A 16,932-nucleotide genomic window follows, 5' to 3' on the forward strand; every position below is an offset into this window, starting at 1 on the left:
AGGCCGTGCCGCAAGCCCCCACGGGCGCCTCGGCGTCCTGTGGTCCGGCTGCCGCCTCCTGCTTCTCTACCTCGTCGGGATCGCTGCCCGACGACAGCGGCAGCACGAGCGACCTCATCCGCGCCTACCGCGCACAGAAGGAGCGCGACTTTGAGGACCCCTACAACGGGCCCGGCTCTTCGCTGCGCAAACTGCGCGCCATGTGCCGCCTGGACTACTGCGGCGGCGGCGGGGAGCCGGACGGGGGCCAGCGCGCCTTCTCAGCCTCGTCCGCGTCGGGCGCCGCAGGCTGCTGCTGTGCCTCCTCCGGCGCAGGCGCCGCCGCGTCCTCGTCCTCGTCCTCCGGCTCCCCGCACCTCTACCGCAGCAGCAGCGAGCGGCGGCCAGCCACCCCGGCCGAGGTGCGTTACATTTCGCCTAAGCACCGCCTCATCAAGGTGGAGAGCGCCGCGGGCGGTGCCGGAGACCTCCCGGGGGGTGCCTGTTCCGGCGGCCGCACCTGGAGCCCGACGGCCTGCGGTGGCAAGAAACTGCTCAACAAGTGTGCCTCCTCGGCCGCAGAGGAGAGTGGGGCCAGCAAAAAGGACAAGGTAAGGTGGCCCTTGATCTCACCCCAGGTTCCCGAGACACTGCGTACGGGGAAACTGAGGCCACGCTCTGGTTCCTACATCAGCTTGGGGCTAGGACGCTTAGGTCAGGGGTCCCACGCCGCTTCCCAGTTCTTGCCCGCGCTTAAGCCTGGATCCTCGGCCACCTGACACAGTCCCTTTAGCTACTGTTCCTAAAACGTCCCCTCTCTGGGCCCACGGCCAGGTGCCCTCTTCGGAAGTAGCCTGAAGAGAGCATCCTACCAACCTAGACCAAGAAAGACCCAGTCAGCCCTTCCTTTCCCCGAGGATTGAAGTCTGAAAGTAAGAGCTGGCACGGAGTTAGAAGTGCGTTTATTCTTTACTCCGTACCCCCATTCTGTGGATGGGAAGCTGAGGTCCAGAGCTGGAAAGGGACTCGCCCTATATTACACAGCTCTCTTGGTGGTAGATCCGGACGGGCTGTCTTTAAACGTGCATCTGTAAATCACTCTAAAAGCCCTGCCCACCCCTCTCGCCTGGTTGCCAAATCCGAGCGGCCTTTTGTACTGGAGCTGCACCGGGAACCCCCACGCGTGCTCTTCCTGTTGAAATGCGCTGCCTCCAGGATCTCTCCACATCGACCAGTCAGTTCCTCCCACCGTGCACAGATGGGGGTTCGGTCAGTCAATCAGTCCGTCTGGAAGGAGACTCACCTCTTCCCGATCCAACCCCCACCCCATGCTGTCTCTGGAATGAAGGGGATGAGTTTATGACACCCTCCCCCCCTCCCAACATATTAGGCCATTTTGATCCCTCTCTTTGAAGCAGACCAGTTACAGCCAGGCTGGGCCCCTCTCCTTCCCCTTCACACTCCTGTGACACCCTCCCTTCCCCATAAAATAATACTTGTTCTGTCTACTTATCGTGGAAGACAGTGTTTTGATTATTTCTGAGGCCCAGTGCCCTGTGTTGTCTGTCAGGCTGACGTGGCTTTTGTTCTCCTCATCACCCCCACATTTTCCCAGAGGTAAACTTTTGCCCAGGCGTGGGCTGGGGAAGACTGATAGAGAGTCTGAGCTACTTTTAGGACTGGATGTCCAGACAGAAGGGAGACAGGCTCCTACCTGCCAGCTGGTGCTTGGAAAGGGATCTTTTTGTTTTCCAGGCGGGAGGACTAAAGAGATAAATACCCCTCTTTTAATTTTTCTGTTTGGCTTCTCTCTCTGAGATCACAGGTCCTGAGAGCGTCCCCTCCCACCTGGGTCTGCTAAAGGGTGGGCAGTCAGTGGAGGATCCCTCCTCCCCCTGGGACCACTTAGGGGGCACACTTCCAAAGCATGAACTCTGGGCTTCCTACAAGAAGCTGGGAGCCAGGTGGTTCCCTCAGGTGCTGCCTTGGAGGAGGGGGAGGTTTCTCTGGGAACCCCCAGGATCAAAAGCTTATGGCTGATCTGGAAGCAAAACACCAAAGAGGCTCCCTGCTGCCTCATGTATGGCTCTGGCTTGGCTAGGTGCTGGTTTGGGAGACTGAACTTCTTGGGTGTGCTAGGTTTGAGCAAGGCCCCACCTATGAAGGTGGAGAGGTTCTCAGTGAATGGTGCTTGACTCTTGTGTCCCCCTTATTATTCTGCGACCACCTCCCAGGTGGGTAAATCTTTCTCTCCCACTGCTTGTGGTTCTGTTGCTTGCTAAAATCTTCTTTAATGGCTTTCAAAACTTTAGTAAGCATTTTCCCCCCTAATTACAATTAATACTATTTCAAATACTGAGGGATAATGTGTTTTATAGCTGGAATTTCAAGTGTGTCTAAGAGTTGGCTTCATTCACCATCAAGTATTTTTAATGAGTCTTTTCTGTGCCCTCCTCTCCTGGGTGCTGGAGCAGCCCCCCATGAATTTTATGACCCAGGCTGAAGTGTGTATGATGAGTTCTGTGATGGGAGGGCTGTTACAGCAGGGGTGAAGTGGGGGTGGTCAGGGAGGGCCATTGTGGGGCAGGGGTGGTGACCATGGATGGCTGCAGAGAGCCTGGCACTTTAAGGGATGCAGGTAAAGCCCTTGTGGCTGGCATTGAGAGGTTAGAATTGCACAGGACTCCAAAGGGGCATCAGGGCCCAGTTAGGAAGGACCTTGTAAACTAAGTACAGTGAGGACCAGTGAAAGGATTTAGCTCCTAAGTGAGGTTAGCAGATAGTTGGTTTTTTTTTAATCTCTCTTGGCTGCATTTCTCTTGGCCTACTAGGTTGTGACTTTGAGACCTTTGATCTTTTGAGAGATCGTTCTAATCCAGAGACAGGAATTGCAGCTGCCAGATGTTCTTTTTAACAAGGAAGAGGGGAGGCAGCCATGGTGGTCACTCTACACAGTGGTTCTCAAACCAGAACTTGGAGGACTGGTGTGAAGTAGAATCTGTTGGGACACAGATCTTCGTTTTTTGTGCCTCTGGTGCCACCTCCCACTATAGTTTATCTTTGGGGGCTCCGCCTCCTACCTTCCTCAGTACCAGCACCTCCCTGTGTCACACACTTAGGCATCATTTTATTCTCCCAGTGAGTTCTGTAGCGCGCACGCGCACACACACACACACACACACACACACACACACACACACAAAAGCATCCAGTCTTGGGCATTTTCCCTTTTAGAATCATGAGGAAAAGGGGAGGGAGTAACGGCTGCAGAAGACCTGTCAGTAATCTCTAGCCCAAGTCTCTGGAGGAGATTGTCATACACTGTCTTCATCATTTGTTTCCCAGGGGTTTATCTTGGGGAATTTCGTGAGCTCTTTTCCTAGGAGGCAGCTTTGAGCTCTATCTAGAGATGGAAATGGAATCTTCTGTGCAGGCGGGGGGTGACTGCATCCCGCAGCCCTTCTGTGTCAGTGCTGTGTGTACGTGTGTGTGTAAATTAGCATATATAAATGTGTGTGAGTATATACATATGTACCTGTTCATACAGAATCTCAGCGTGGAGTATGTTCTTGAAAACCAAACCTTTCTTGCAGTGGGCCTCCCTTGGTGAATGGGAGATGACGTCACATGGGCAGGGAGCTGAGTTTGGACCTCACAAGGAGTCCTTTAAACTGGTGAGCCAGGAAAGGGACAGACTCAGAGCCATGATTGAGCTGCCACAATGGGGGATGGGAGGAGGTGGGTGTGGGGGGAGAGAATGGGACCAGAGTTAAGGGACAATTATAGTCTGGATGAGAGACAGTGAGGACTTGATCTCCCTGGAAGAGAAAATGAAACTTTAGTAGATAGAAATATTATTACTTCAGGTTGTCTTTATTGAAAAATAACAATGACAAAAGAAGCCAGTACTTGGTAGATCTCCCTTTGAGCAGCCGAACAAGTCTCATCCCGTTATGTTTTCTGCTGAAGTCTTGTTTCTTTTATCGTAATTAAGTAAATGTTTCCACCACAACTGAGAAAGTCAAGATGCACGAGGACATCAGTTTCCCAAGTTTTAAATACATGCTAATGTGTACCAACACTTTATATTTTGTCAGCATCCACAGGGTTGAGTTAAATAACATGTTTCCTAAAGAATAATATCATGTCTGACCTTTTTTTTTTTTTTAAGATTCAGCAAACAGTTTCAGAGTGGCCTGCTAGACAAGGGATAGTCAGAGAATAAATGATGGTCAGCTTTCCAAGAAGGAAGCTTCTCAGTTTTCAGTTGAATCCTAGCTTTGCAAAGCTCTAGTCTGGGAGGGAGATACAGCTAGGGAGACCTGAGGAATGCCAAGATAGAAGTGTATGCAAGGGGCTGGTAGGGCCTCAAGTTCTGGGAAGTCAAAGAGTGCTTTCAGGAGGAGGTAACATTTGAGCAGACTCTGGAAGGATGAGTGGGGATCTCCTAGGCAGGGAACTGGGGAGGAGGGCTGTCCATGCAGAAGGAATAGAACAGCTTGTGCCAGAGCCGGGAGGCTTGGGAAAGAATGGTTGGAGGCTTAGCAGGGCAGGTGTTGTGGGGGATTGGAGAGGGTGTTGGAGTCACAAAGGCAAGAGAGTGTCTCATGTGCCTTGCTGGGGAGTTGCAACTTGTTTTTTGGGGGGGAGGGCTTTTTCGCATGAAATCATTGATGTGTGACTTGACTGAAGTCATGAGTTGTCAGTTTCCATTTGGTTAACAAACACATTTTCCAGTTCTTAGAAATTAATTGATGGAAAAGGTAAGAGCCAAAGTTAGCGTCTGTGGTTTGGCTTGGGATACTCTTCTTTAAAAAAAATTTTTTTTTAATGTTTATTTTTTATTTTACTTGAGAGAGAGAGAGAGTGTGTGCGTGTGTGTGTGTGTGTGTGTGTGTGTGTGTGTGCAGGGGAAGGGCAGAGAGAGGAAGACACAAAATCGGAAGCAGGCTCCAGGCTCCGAGCTGTCAGCCTAGAGCCCAACATGGGGCTCAAACTCACAAACCACGAGATCATGACCCAAGCCAAAGTTGGATGCTTAACTGACCGAGCCACCCAGGTGCTTCAGGATACTCTTTTCTTTGAAGTCCCATCCCTTGAAAAGTAGTGTGAGAGAGATGCTGCATATCAAACCCATTCTTCTCCATTGAGTCCCCAGGAGAGAAATCTGTTCTCTAGGCTTTGTGCTGACCTCTTAATTGGTCATTTAATCCTAACAATCACCCTAGAAGATTTAGATACTGTGTCAGTTAGCTATTGCTGCATAACAAATCACCCCATACTCAGTGATTTTAAAAACTAGGGGTTAAGCAAACTTTTCTTCAAGGGCCAGAGCGTGGGTAATTTTAGGCTCGAAAGCCAGACAGTCTCCATTCTAACTGTTCAACTCTGCTTTTATAGCTGGAAAGCAGCCATAGGTGATATATAAATTAAAGGGCATAGCTGTGTTTCAGTAAAATTTTATTTACAAAAACAGGCTGCTGACCTGTGGTTTGGAGTTTCCAACCCTCCCTTTAAATGATAAACCTTTATTATTGTCCACAAGCTCACATGTCAACTGAATAGTTTCTCTGGTCTCAGCTGGGCTCATGTAGGCATCTGTGGGCCTTTTGGGGTGGACATACAGCCATGCTGATCCTTGCCTGTCTCTCTTACATGCTTGGGGGTAGCTGGTTTAGGATGGTCTTGACTGAGATGCTCGGGCTTTATTCCATGTGGTCTTTCATCCTCCAGCAAGCTAGCCTTGTCATATGATTGTGGCAGGGTTCTAAATGAACGGGAGCTCATGAGGTTTCTTGAGGTTGGAAACTGGCGCTCTGTTCCTTCTACTACATTCTGTTGACCAAAGCAATCACGATGCCAACCAGGATTCAAGGAGAGAGCAGGAGGGTCACCTGGATGGCTCAGTTGGTTAAGCGTCTGACTTTGGCTCAGGTCATGATCTCACAGTTTGTGGTTTTGAGCCCTGCGTCCGGCTCTGTGCTTGACAGCCCAGAGCCTGGAGCTGCTTTGGATTCTGTGTCTCCCTCTTTCTCTGCACCTCCCTTGCTCGTGTTCTGTTTTTCTCTGTCTCTCAAAAATAAACAAACATTAAAAATTTTTTTAAAAAAGGAAAGAGGAGGATCTGCAAAGTCTCATGGCAAAGGGCAGGGACAGAAGCAGTCCATTATTCAAGGACTTCAATGCTATCCATCTACCGCAGGTACTATTACCCTTATTTTATAGATAAAGAAACTGGAGGCTTCAAGGTTAATGACTTGCTTAATGTTACACAGCTACCAAGTGGCAGAATCAAGATGACATCTGTGCAATCTGAATTCCAATTTATATGCTACTTATCAATGTGTTGCACCATTTTTTGTGATTTAAATGGAGATAGTAGAGCTCTGATATTTACTGAAATGTGTGTTATGTGTCTCCTCCTCCCTTCACTTAATGTTCCTCTTTTTCCCCTCTGCCCTAATTTCCACCCCGTTCAGTCTCGGCTTTGGTGGTTCCCAGAAGAGGCCCCAGAGCTGGCTCTTCTCTCTCCCTCCCGCATCTGCCTCCAAGGTCCATAAATGAGATGTTAATGCAGCCCTTGAATTATTTTATGGAGAAATTCTGTGTGCAGAGTTGGTGGTTCTCAAGGGGCAGCTGCACAAAATGTGTGTCTTGTAACTGTCATAACTTCTTGAATGAAAAGCACCAAGCATTTTCTTCCTCCAAGGATTGGTGAGGCTGTATGTGCTTTTTTGGGGGGGTGAGGGTGGGGGTGGGGAGACACCTAATGGTACTTAGTACTAATCAACACGGAACCAGTTTCCTTAAAGGAGATCAGGTGACCATCCTCTAATCTGACAATCTCAGAACAGGACTGATTTCCCCCAACTTAACCCCCCAAAATGTGACCTCATCCTCTCCTCACCCCCAAAGCATTTCTGGCCCATAAAATAGATGTTAAAGAGCAAATTTGAAACAGGTGTGGCTTCCTCTGGTCATTTAGCAAAGCTCACCTTGCCTGTGTCAAGAGTTCCCCTGGGCAGTTTATCTTGGGCTGACTTTTAGATCTCGTGCTGGGAGAGCCAAGAGGTAGTGGACTATGGGAGAAGGAGGAGGTCAGGCTTGGCCCTAGAAAATAAATTTGTTTTATTTATAACTTTGAAGCAGAGAGCTGGGATGCTGGCTGGCCGATGGCAGCACTTGTTGGCATCCTGAGTGTTGGTGGTGGGTTCCCTGCAGGATGGAGACAGGATGCAGTGGTGTCTGCCATCCTGACTTCATAACTTCTTTGTGGCCCATGTTGACAAAGGAATTGCCATATGCAGGCCACTGTCAGGAGCTGTGTGGCTACAGGGATGAGCCAGGAGATATGTAGGGCCTGCCAATAAGGAGTTTCTTGGTGAGGACACAGGAACCAGGTGAGAATACAGATCTGTGTGGCAGAATTTATTAATAAAGTGGTGTGAGTGGTCTGAGAAACATTCTGGCACAGAGGCTATTCTGGGCAGGACCTTGATTCCTTAGAGCAGGGTGAGGACGAGGGAAGTGCAGAAGTCTTCTTGGAGGAGGAGGCATTCGAGTCAAGAGTAGACACTTCAACTGAGGGAGCTTTCCACGATAGTAATATTAGCCAGTGTGTGTGTAGTCTAAGCTGACACTGTTTAGTGTGCTTTACGGGGCTTAACTCTTGCTCCACATCCAATCTTCTGAGGTAGGTATTATTGTCATTGCCATTTTACATATGAGAAAACTGAGGCACAGAGCTGTTAAATAACTTGTCTAAAGTCCTACCACCAGTAAGTGGCAGAAATGAGATTTGAAACTGGATCCCGAGTTTTTTGATCACTGTGCCATCCTCCCTCAGGCTGCACAATCTCACACCTGAATTTCCTCTGCCTTATTTGTAGCTAGACTTTATAAAAAAGCCCCTCTATTAGCCTCGTGGGAGCAACTGATTCCTCCATTTATGTAAGTGTTTCATAACTTAAGAGCACTTTCATACCTGTAATTTGCTTCTTAAAGTCAATCTGTAAAGAAAGTGCTACAACTCCCACTTTACAGATGGAGAAACTGAGGCTCTGGGGAGGTGTGGAGGTACTTCACAGCAGGTACTAGCTGAGCCAGTGACCAGGCTATGGACCTTCTGTTCTGAGCCCAGTGCCCTTTGTGCTGCGGGTGTGGAGGTGGTTTGGCCAAAGTTCCAGTCCACAGGAAGGGTGACAGCCTGATTGATTTCCGGTTCTTTCCATGTTTTGATTCTGAAATACTTTACTGAGACCATTAAGGAGCATCGACAGAGGGCCTTGCTTCCACAATGGAATTTTCCTTCTCTTCCTGTTTGGTATTTTCCAGTAATATTTCTATTAATGTTTCACTTTCAGAGGCACTAGCTTCCTGAGACTTTTTCGCTTTCTCAGCCACTGAGCCAGGAAGAATTGAATTTTCCTCTAAATCATTCAGTTCCTTTCCATTTTCTCCAAGGGGAGCCCTCTCTGGATTTCCCGTTATGCTGTAGAGGAAGGATCTTAGAGGTGGGTCCAAGGGATGGAGAGAGAATTAGTCAAGGCTCTGGGGAATGACTCACACCCTGTGTTTTCCAAGCAGGACTTAAGAGTAATGGTCAGAAAGGGGCTCCCTGAGGTCCACGAGGGGAGAAGTGACTTGACAGGTGGGTGGGGTGGGGGCAAGTGATATCACTGTCCCACTGCTGGGCTTTCACTTACAGACTGGACCCCGAGTCCTTAGCTGGGCCATGAGAGCTTATATCAAGACCTTTCTCCCCATTTATTCATTTAACAGATATTGTTGAGCACCGCTATGTGCTGGGTATTGTTCTATTGAGGTGCTGGGGATACAGCAATGAACAATACAGATAAAAATTTGTGCGTCCTGGGGTACTTATTTGGCTCAGTTCATAGAGCATGTCTCTTGATCCTGGGATTGTAAGTTTGAGCCCCACATTGTGCAAAGCATTTACTGGAAAATGAATGAATGAATAAATGAATGAATGAATAATAAAATAAAAAATTTTGCTTCCCTGAGTTTGTTCCCTCATGAGAGGAGTCAAACAAATACAGTGTGTCAGGTGGAGAGTTTGAAGAAAGATAAAGCAGGTTAAAGAGGCTAGGGTGGGCCAGAGTTTGGCATGTGGTGCAGAATTAGATGGGTTCTCAGAGGGCTTTGCTGAGGATGTGAAGGCAGGATTCCCATGGCTCCAAGGGAAGGACATTCTGCATAGAGAGAGCAGTCAGTGCAGGAGCCCAAGGCAGGAGCAGGCCCAGGGGGGTTAGGGGAATGAGCATGACTGGGAGGAGCAGGTGGGGAGAGGTGGGCCAGGGAGGCTAAGTGTGGTGGGCCTTGGGGGTACTGGAAGGGTCTCTTGCTTTAAGACTGGATGAGACTGTGAGACCAGAAGTGAATGGAGGGTTCTGTCAGAGGAATGATGGGCTCTGACTTGGGTTTTGAGAGGATCACTGTGGCTGCCTAGTGGAGAACAGCCTGGGGGGGTGGGGTGAGCAGGGGGCCAGCTGGGGCAACTGCGGCTGTTGGAACAGAGGTGCTAATGGTGGGTGAGGAGAAGACTCTGAGTTCAGGACACATCCTTCAGGTAAAGCTGCAGAATTTCCTGACAGGATGCCGCGTGAGGTATGAGGGGTAGGAGACTCAAGGGTGACCCCAAAGTTTCGGCCTGAGCAATAGGAAGGATGACTTGCTGCAAGCTGAGATGGGGGGACACTAGAGGAACATAGTTCAGACTTGATGGGGTTGACCCAGCGGCTCGGTCCTGGGGCTTAGAGCAGGACACATTCTCCCTCCCAGGACCCTGAGGTTCCTGAGAACCTTGAGGACGCTCAGGTGACCTCTGATTCATCCCGGCTGGGGAAAACCACCCTATTATAGGAGGGGGTTTCAGAGGAAGGTGCAGATGGGACATCCCAGACCGAAGGCATCCTGTCCACAGTGGTTGAGCTCAGAAGGGGAGCACTGCTGGGTGTATACAGGTGTCGCCAGAGCCTGGGGCTCGTCTTGGTGAGTGACTGTGATTGCAGGAGTTGGAGAAAGATGGCAGGAGTTGTGTGTAAAGGGCCTCATCTGCCACTGGTCTGAAATTGCCCCAATTCTCCAAATTCAGAAGAGGTGACCTGCTGTGTTTGCATGCCTGAGCTGGGCACTATGGAAGGGTAAAGATGAGTGCCATGGTTGTGTCTCCAGGGACAGGGCTGGAGCCTGCTCACTTTGCTGAGCAGAGCATTTCATTGCTGAGCATTTGTGATTGTTGGGAAAATTCTCCCTCCTATGGGGCCCAGTGGAAAGTGGGCCACAGGGAGGAGGCAAACAGAAGTGGGAGGAATGGGACTTTCCTGGTTTCTGCAGGCCATGACCAAATGCTGAAAATGAAAATGACTAGAAAGTTCTTTGCAGTGAAGCTTCACTTTTTTTTTTTTTGGATGTGCACTCCCAGAAAGCCAGATAGCCCCGTAATCTGTCTGGTGCATTCCAAAGCCACACATGTGACTTAGAGCCTGTGTGGCATCTGTGGAATGGTGCAGCCTCTACCTGCTCTCCTGTGGGGGCAGTTGTGAGTTGGCAGTGCGCTGAGGCAGTTCCTTAGAACCACAGCTTGGGTTTTTAAATATGTTTCACTGTTTATAGCTGTGAACTTTTTCTCCCCCTTTTAACAAAACTAAGACAAGTTTAGTGTAGAAAATGCAGATAAGCAAACCTACAATAGAAACCAACTAAAATTCTATAATTCAAAGAAATCATCATTAACATTTTACTATTTTTCAATTAGCCATTTTTCAATGCATCTGTATACATTTTTCCCACTACAAAAACATATTTTTCTTTTCATTTACAGACATGGAAAGATGTCTCCATTATCTTAAACATTCAACAATAGTAATTTAATATCTATAGCATATTCAGGTAGGCTTTCCATAGTCTTCCCTAATTAAAAAAATTTTTTTTAATGTTTGCTTATTTTTGAAGGAGAGAGCGACAGAGCATGAGTGGGGAAGGGGCAGAGAGCGAGGGAGACACAGAATCCCAAATGGGGTCTAGGCTCTGAGCTGTCGGCACAGAGCCACAGAGCTGAAACAGAGCCGGAAGTGGAGCTTGAACCCACGAGGTCGAATGCTTAACTGACTGAGTCGCCCAGGTGCCCCTAGTCTTCCCTAATTTAACAGTGCTCTAATGACCATCTTTGTAATGGAATTCTTAAGTCTCTGATGGTTTCCCTGGGACTGGGTCCTAGAAGGAGGATTGTTGGGTAAGAAGGGGGAATTTTTGATATGTGCTTTCAAACTGTATCCTAGAAAGATTTCACATATTTACGCCTGTTTTACTCTAATGCAATTTAGTTTCATTTGTAATGTCTTTGGTTATTGATGCCTATGTGCTTTGACTATTTATGTTTCTTTTCTAAAAGTATATACTTATCTTCTGTCTGTCCTTTCTACTGCAGGGCTTATCTTGTTTTTGTTTTGAGAGAGAAGGAGGGCAGAGAGAGAAGGAGATAGAGATCCCAAGCAGGCTCTGGCGCTGTCAGCACAGTGCCCAATGCAGGGCTTGAACCCACGAACTGTGAGATCAAGACCTGAGCCAAAATCAAGAGTAAGCCACTTAACCAACTAAGCCACCCAGATGTCCCTATAGGGTTTATATTTTTATTGACTTGTAAGAGCTCTTTCTGAATTAAGGATGGTAGCCCCTTACCTGCCATTTGGGTTGCAGAATATTTTTTACAGATTTACAATTTGTGTTTCAGTTCTGTGTTTGGTGATTGCCATTGCTTAACTGATTGTTTTCTATTGTTAAATAACTCTCAGTGGTCTACATGGTTTCTGGGATATGCTGCTTAGAAAAGTCTTCCTTACTCCAGTGTTAATCCGTATTTCCTTCTACTAGTTTGATTTTTTTTCTTAAATCTGTCTGGAGTTTGATTTCAGGGTATGAGGGTAGGGTTTTAATTTTGTTTTTCTGAATGACCAGTCTGTGTTGGGACTTCCTCTCATTTCTTGCTCTGTGATCTGTATTTCTTCAATTGCCTTTTTAGGCTTAAATATTTTGACTGTCTTGCCGTGACTGAGTTTAGGTCTTATCAGCTATTATGCTAATAATGATTTCACCTTGTCTTCATAAAAATGACACCTTGTGTCTGCAGATACCCATGCGCTTATTACACATTCAATTCCTGACACTTGAGGGAAGTAACTGGGTATTAGTGCTTCGTCTTTGGATGCCAAGCATGATGCTGTGGGTGGGATGAACCCAGGAAAGCCTCAACCCACCTCTGGTGGAGTCGGCATCCCTGTCCAGGATCAGGGGACTAGATGTTTGTATATACTTGGGGCGGCCACTTTCTGTGTTCTGCTCTACATGTGTGGCCTTATCTGAGTGTGTCTGCTTCAGCTTTTGGAGAAAGGGATGCAAATTCAGTCATTGGTGCAGCAAACAGTTTTTAAATACCTACCATGTTCCAGCACTAAGCTAAGCCCTGTGGACATTCAGAGATGAGTAAGTCCCGTGCTCTCCCTCAAAGCCCAGGAGGGATATTAGAAAGGCCCAGGGCTCTCTCCAATGCAAGACAGAGTTCAGTGCCAGGATAGAGAGATAGGGTAATGACTGAGTGGAGAGGAGATGCATTGGAGCCCAAGGAGGGCACAGGCAGTCATGGAGCTCGCTGTGGGCACAAGAGCTCAGACTTGGGGCCTGGCTAAGACTTGAAGGTGTGGCATGTGAGGACTACATTATTTTGGTCACTTGGATGCTTTTCACACCTGCCAAAATCCAGTTCAAGTGATACGAATTCAGAGTTCTCCCTCATCCCCAACATTTCCTGGCCCCCTTAGCCCAGGTATCCTGTGTCTTTAATCAGCAAGAGACCCTTTCTGACCCCCCTGCTGCATGTTCTTTCTCTGGCTCAGGCTGTGTCAGGATAATCTATCTTGCAGTGTCCGCTGTGAGGTTTGTGACATTAATGAATTGGTGTTGATGGCACAAATTAAGTCCAGGAATATTCGCTGCGAATAAACCAAGAAAAACATGCAGATTTTTGAACACTGGTGAAATTTTTATGGTCCTAAGAAGCTGAGGGTATCCACCTATTTCACTATATTGTATGTCATACAGCATCACTGAATCCTAGACCAGCCCTCATAACACATAAGAATCACCTAGGGAACTTTTTGAAAATTTTCAGTTCCCAGGCTAACTACCATCATGGCACCCTGGGCATCAGTATTTGGGAAGCTCCCCAGATACTCTGATACACAAAGCTGCAGTCCTGGACCTTAGTTTAGAATTCCAGGGGGAGCCTGGGGATCACTCATCCAACCCTTTGGCATCCACACCTGAAAACGTCCAGTGATGAAGGGATTTGTCACCTCGCAGGCCACATAACTACCCACTCCTTTGCACAGCTGGGCTTGCAAGGTTTTTTGGGGTTTTTGTTTTTTTTTTTTTGTTTTTGTTTGTTTTTTTGCTGTTTACTCCAGTTTAGCACAGGTTTGTTGAGTACTTGGTGATATACAGGAGCTCTGCTGGCTGACTTCTTTCTTTCTGTAGACTCTCCTATTTTAGTTGGACTCTTTGAGGTCAAGTAGAACCAGTCTAACCTTACTTCTTCCACCTGATGACCCTCAGATGTGTGAGACCCTCAGATATCTGATTGTATCTTCAAAGGCAGAGGGAAGCTGCAAGTTGTAACAGTTCCCCATAGAGCCAAGTTCTCAGCCAGGACACCCACTGCTAAGGCCAAGTACCCTCCAGTATTACAACTGTGGAGGGCACTGATGGACCCCACATGCAGGACATTCCTGGGCAGGAAGTGGCAGGCTAGACCAGGTTCTAAGTATATGGGCTGAGGTAGCACTGAGGAGTGAACAGTGCCGATGCGTGACCCAGTGGGGAGCAAGGTTGGATTCCCAGGTGGATTTGGGACGGTCCAAAGCAAAAAGTAGAGGATCAGTCAGGAGTAGATTCCAGGGGAGCAGGTGGGATCTTGCCACCCAGAACCTCCATCCCAAACACGTGGAAGTGGAGTGGAAGCTGCCCAGCTGAGAGTGGCATTGTGTAGGAGGCTAGGCATTCTCTGCCCTGTTTCTTTGCCCTTTGTGGGAGGTAACCAACAAGGCCACGAACCACAGGTGCCCAGAGCTGTTGATTTAAACACTATGGAACCCTAATTGTGTCCAACCGTGGTGGTGTGAAATGAGCACCACTTTGGGGTCAGAAGTCTGGATTCAAATCCTGGCCCTGATGCTTGAAAGTTTAGTAACTTGGGACAAGTGATTAACTTCCAGGCCCAGAATGCTGCATCTGTCCAAATGGGGATTTAACAGTAATAGATGGCGTTTCCTGACTGCTCACTCCATGCCTTGCAGCTATGTAACACTTTCCATGTATGATCCTCACAGCAGGTCTTTGATGTGGTCCTGTTAGAATCCCCTTTTTTAATGTGAAACATTCTGGAGATAAGGTCTAGGGGCAGTACATGGGGTCATTGTGAGGGTTTAATAAAATCATTTGTTTAAATGGCTGCGCACAATGCCTGGCATGTAGGAAGAGCCTTATGAATGTTTTCATATTCTTTTGGCCATAGTCTGTGGGAGGCCTCAGCGTAGAACTCTGGGCTTGCTATAGTCACAGTCAAGCCAGTGGGGCTGCCCTGTCTAGCTCGGTACGGGCGTCCTCAAAAAGTAGCCCTGTCCTTATTCTGATGGTCAGTTTGTATTGATCCATGATTCCTTTCAGTGGGAGAGTAAAAGTAAAAACTGTCCCTAGGTCATCATCCTGTTCCAAGTTCTTTATATAGATTCATTTACTGAATCTCCCTATAGCACTCCCTAGGAGGTAAATTCTATTAAGAGTCCCATTTTACAAATGGGGAGACTGAGGCAAGCAGGGCCTTGTTGTTTGTTTGTTTTTAGTACCTTGTCATAGGTGATGCAGCTAGGAAGTGGGGCCCCATGCAGTTTAGTCCAGCTTCTGTCTACCCTTAATCTCTGTGCTACACAGCTTTAGGGCACACTGACAGAGATAGTAGTTCTGTGTCACCTGGTGGTCTCAAAACCGTGATGTCAAAGCCATTTAAAAACCAGAAAATTGATAAGCTCCTGGTTTGGATGAGGTACTCTATCTATGTGTTCTCATGATAATGCTGCTGAAGGAGAATCGAGAAGCCTTCATGGAGGAGGTGGCATGGTGCTGGGCCTTTCCTGGAAAGGGAGTATTTGGATATTTGGACATTGGTGGATGTGAGGAGGGTGTGGAGGGTAGGGTGGAGGCATTGTGAGCAGTCTCAAGTGACAGAGCCTGAGGCTGTGAGACGATGCAAAGGGGAAGATGCCAGAATGGGAGCCAAGGCCAGACCACAGAGCGTGGCCTTTATTCTGTAATGGGAAGTGGTAGAGCCAAGGAGTAACAGGGTCAGAACTGTGCTTTGGGAAAACCTGTCTGTCTGCAGCTTAAGAGGATTGGTTGGACAGGGTGGGAAGGGGGAGGCCTAAGCGAAGCTAAGAGGTGGGGACCCCGGTTAGGAGACCTCAGATGCCTCAGGCAGAGGGAGTAAGGGCCTAACCCCAGTCTGCATCCTTAAGCCGCAAAATACCACCGTGACTGACTGCTCAGGCAGCTTGCAATGACACTGGTCAATGGAGGAAAATTGAGTACTTGTGAAGCACAGGTTTTCCTGGATCACCTTGTCAGTAGCTGAGATGCTTTGTGTGAGAGTTTGTGAGTTACCCTGTTCACCAGGGCCTTTTAGTCAGTCAGACACATGTTGTGCCAGGGGGCCAGGAATGCTGGGAATGGAGGCCCATCTCCACGTGTGGTCCTGCCGGTGGGAGAGTCGGGTAGGAGGTCTTGTGTGAGTCCAGCAGCACCTCAGCTGGTTGTTGCTGCAGAGTAGGTGAGGACAGAGCCACCACACGAGCAGCCTATCCCTAAGGAAAGCTGTACAAGTGACAGAGACGAGGGTGTGGGCAGTGTTTGTCCGGGGTTGGGGGAGCCGCAGAGCTAGTCCCCTAGTCTTGGACCGAGGCTCACTGCCATTGGATGGCTGCACCTCACGGAATTGGATGTTGGGGCTGTTGATAGGAGGTAGAAGGAGGCTATGGTAAAGCTGCTAGTGGTGTAGCTGGAGCCTTCAGAAGAAGGGAATGCAAAAGGGTGAAGAGAATGCTGGGGATCTGGCTGATGCCAGGATGCTGACCTTCAGAGGACGTCCTCTGTGGGGAGAAGCTCTTTGAGAAGCAGTGAGTGCTCAGGAGCCATCAGATCCCCAGAGGGGAAGAAACATTAGCCTTGATGAAGATGTTTGCTGGGGCTCCATCGAAGGGCCCCCTGGGGATCGCCATCCAATTCCTTCTGCATTCAGTGCTGAATCACAGAGAGACCCCTCTGGCCAGCAGAATGTACTTTCCGAGCCCAGAAGAGATGCTTTGTAAATAAAGATCCAGGAGTAATGTGCCATCAGTCCAGCTCAGGGGGCCTGTGCTGCATGCATGGGGCACACGCTTGGGGAATTCAACCATCAGTCAGCTCCTGCTTGCTGAGCTTCTGTAGGGCTCGGGAGCCATCTGAAAGCCATCTGTGGTGTGACTGCCAAGTGACAAGATGGTGGGAATTGGTGTCATCGCTTCCTAGTCACCCACAGGATGGCTGAGAATATTGTCAAGGCTCAGATCACACACACACACAGGCCTTGGGCCTGAATGTTGTCAAAGTGCAGACACCAAACCCAAGCTTGCTACTGGGGTCCCGCCTGCCTTCCCCTTGTCATCCTGATTTTTGTCTGCACCCTTGTTCTGGCTCTTTATCACGCATACACTAGGACAGCTTTGTCATGAAAAAGCTGAGGAACTTATCTCTATCCTTTGTTTTGAGAAGGCCTTAAAGATTATTAGACATGAAGCCTCCAGAAGAAGCAGAAATTGCTGAATGTGACAGCTGGCAGAGGGATACTGG

The 16,932-nt window shown here is 48.4% G+C and overlaps 1 protein-coding gene across 1 annotated transcript in view; it reads left to right on the forward strand.

Annotated features, from left to right (window-relative positions):
- SHB (SH2 domain containing adaptor protein B) overlaps positions 1-16,932 on the forward strand; it is a 136,333-nt gene that overhangs the window by 4,019 nt on the left and 115,382 nt on the right. Inside the window, exon 3 of the mRNA XM_029919653.1 lies at positions 3-590. Within this exon, the coding sequence (XP_029775513.1) occupies positions 3-590 (588 nt within the window). The remainder of the gene's footprint in view (positions 1-2; positions 591-16,932) is intronic.

Source organism: Suricata suricatta, chromosome 13 (genome assembly GCF_006229205.1).
Source record: "Suricata suricatta isolate VVHF042 chromosome 13, meerkat_22Aug2017_6uvM2_HiC, whole genome shotgun sequence".
Lineage (NCBI taxonomy): Eukaryota > Metazoa > Chordata > Mammalia > Carnivora > Herpestidae > Suricata > Suricata suricatta.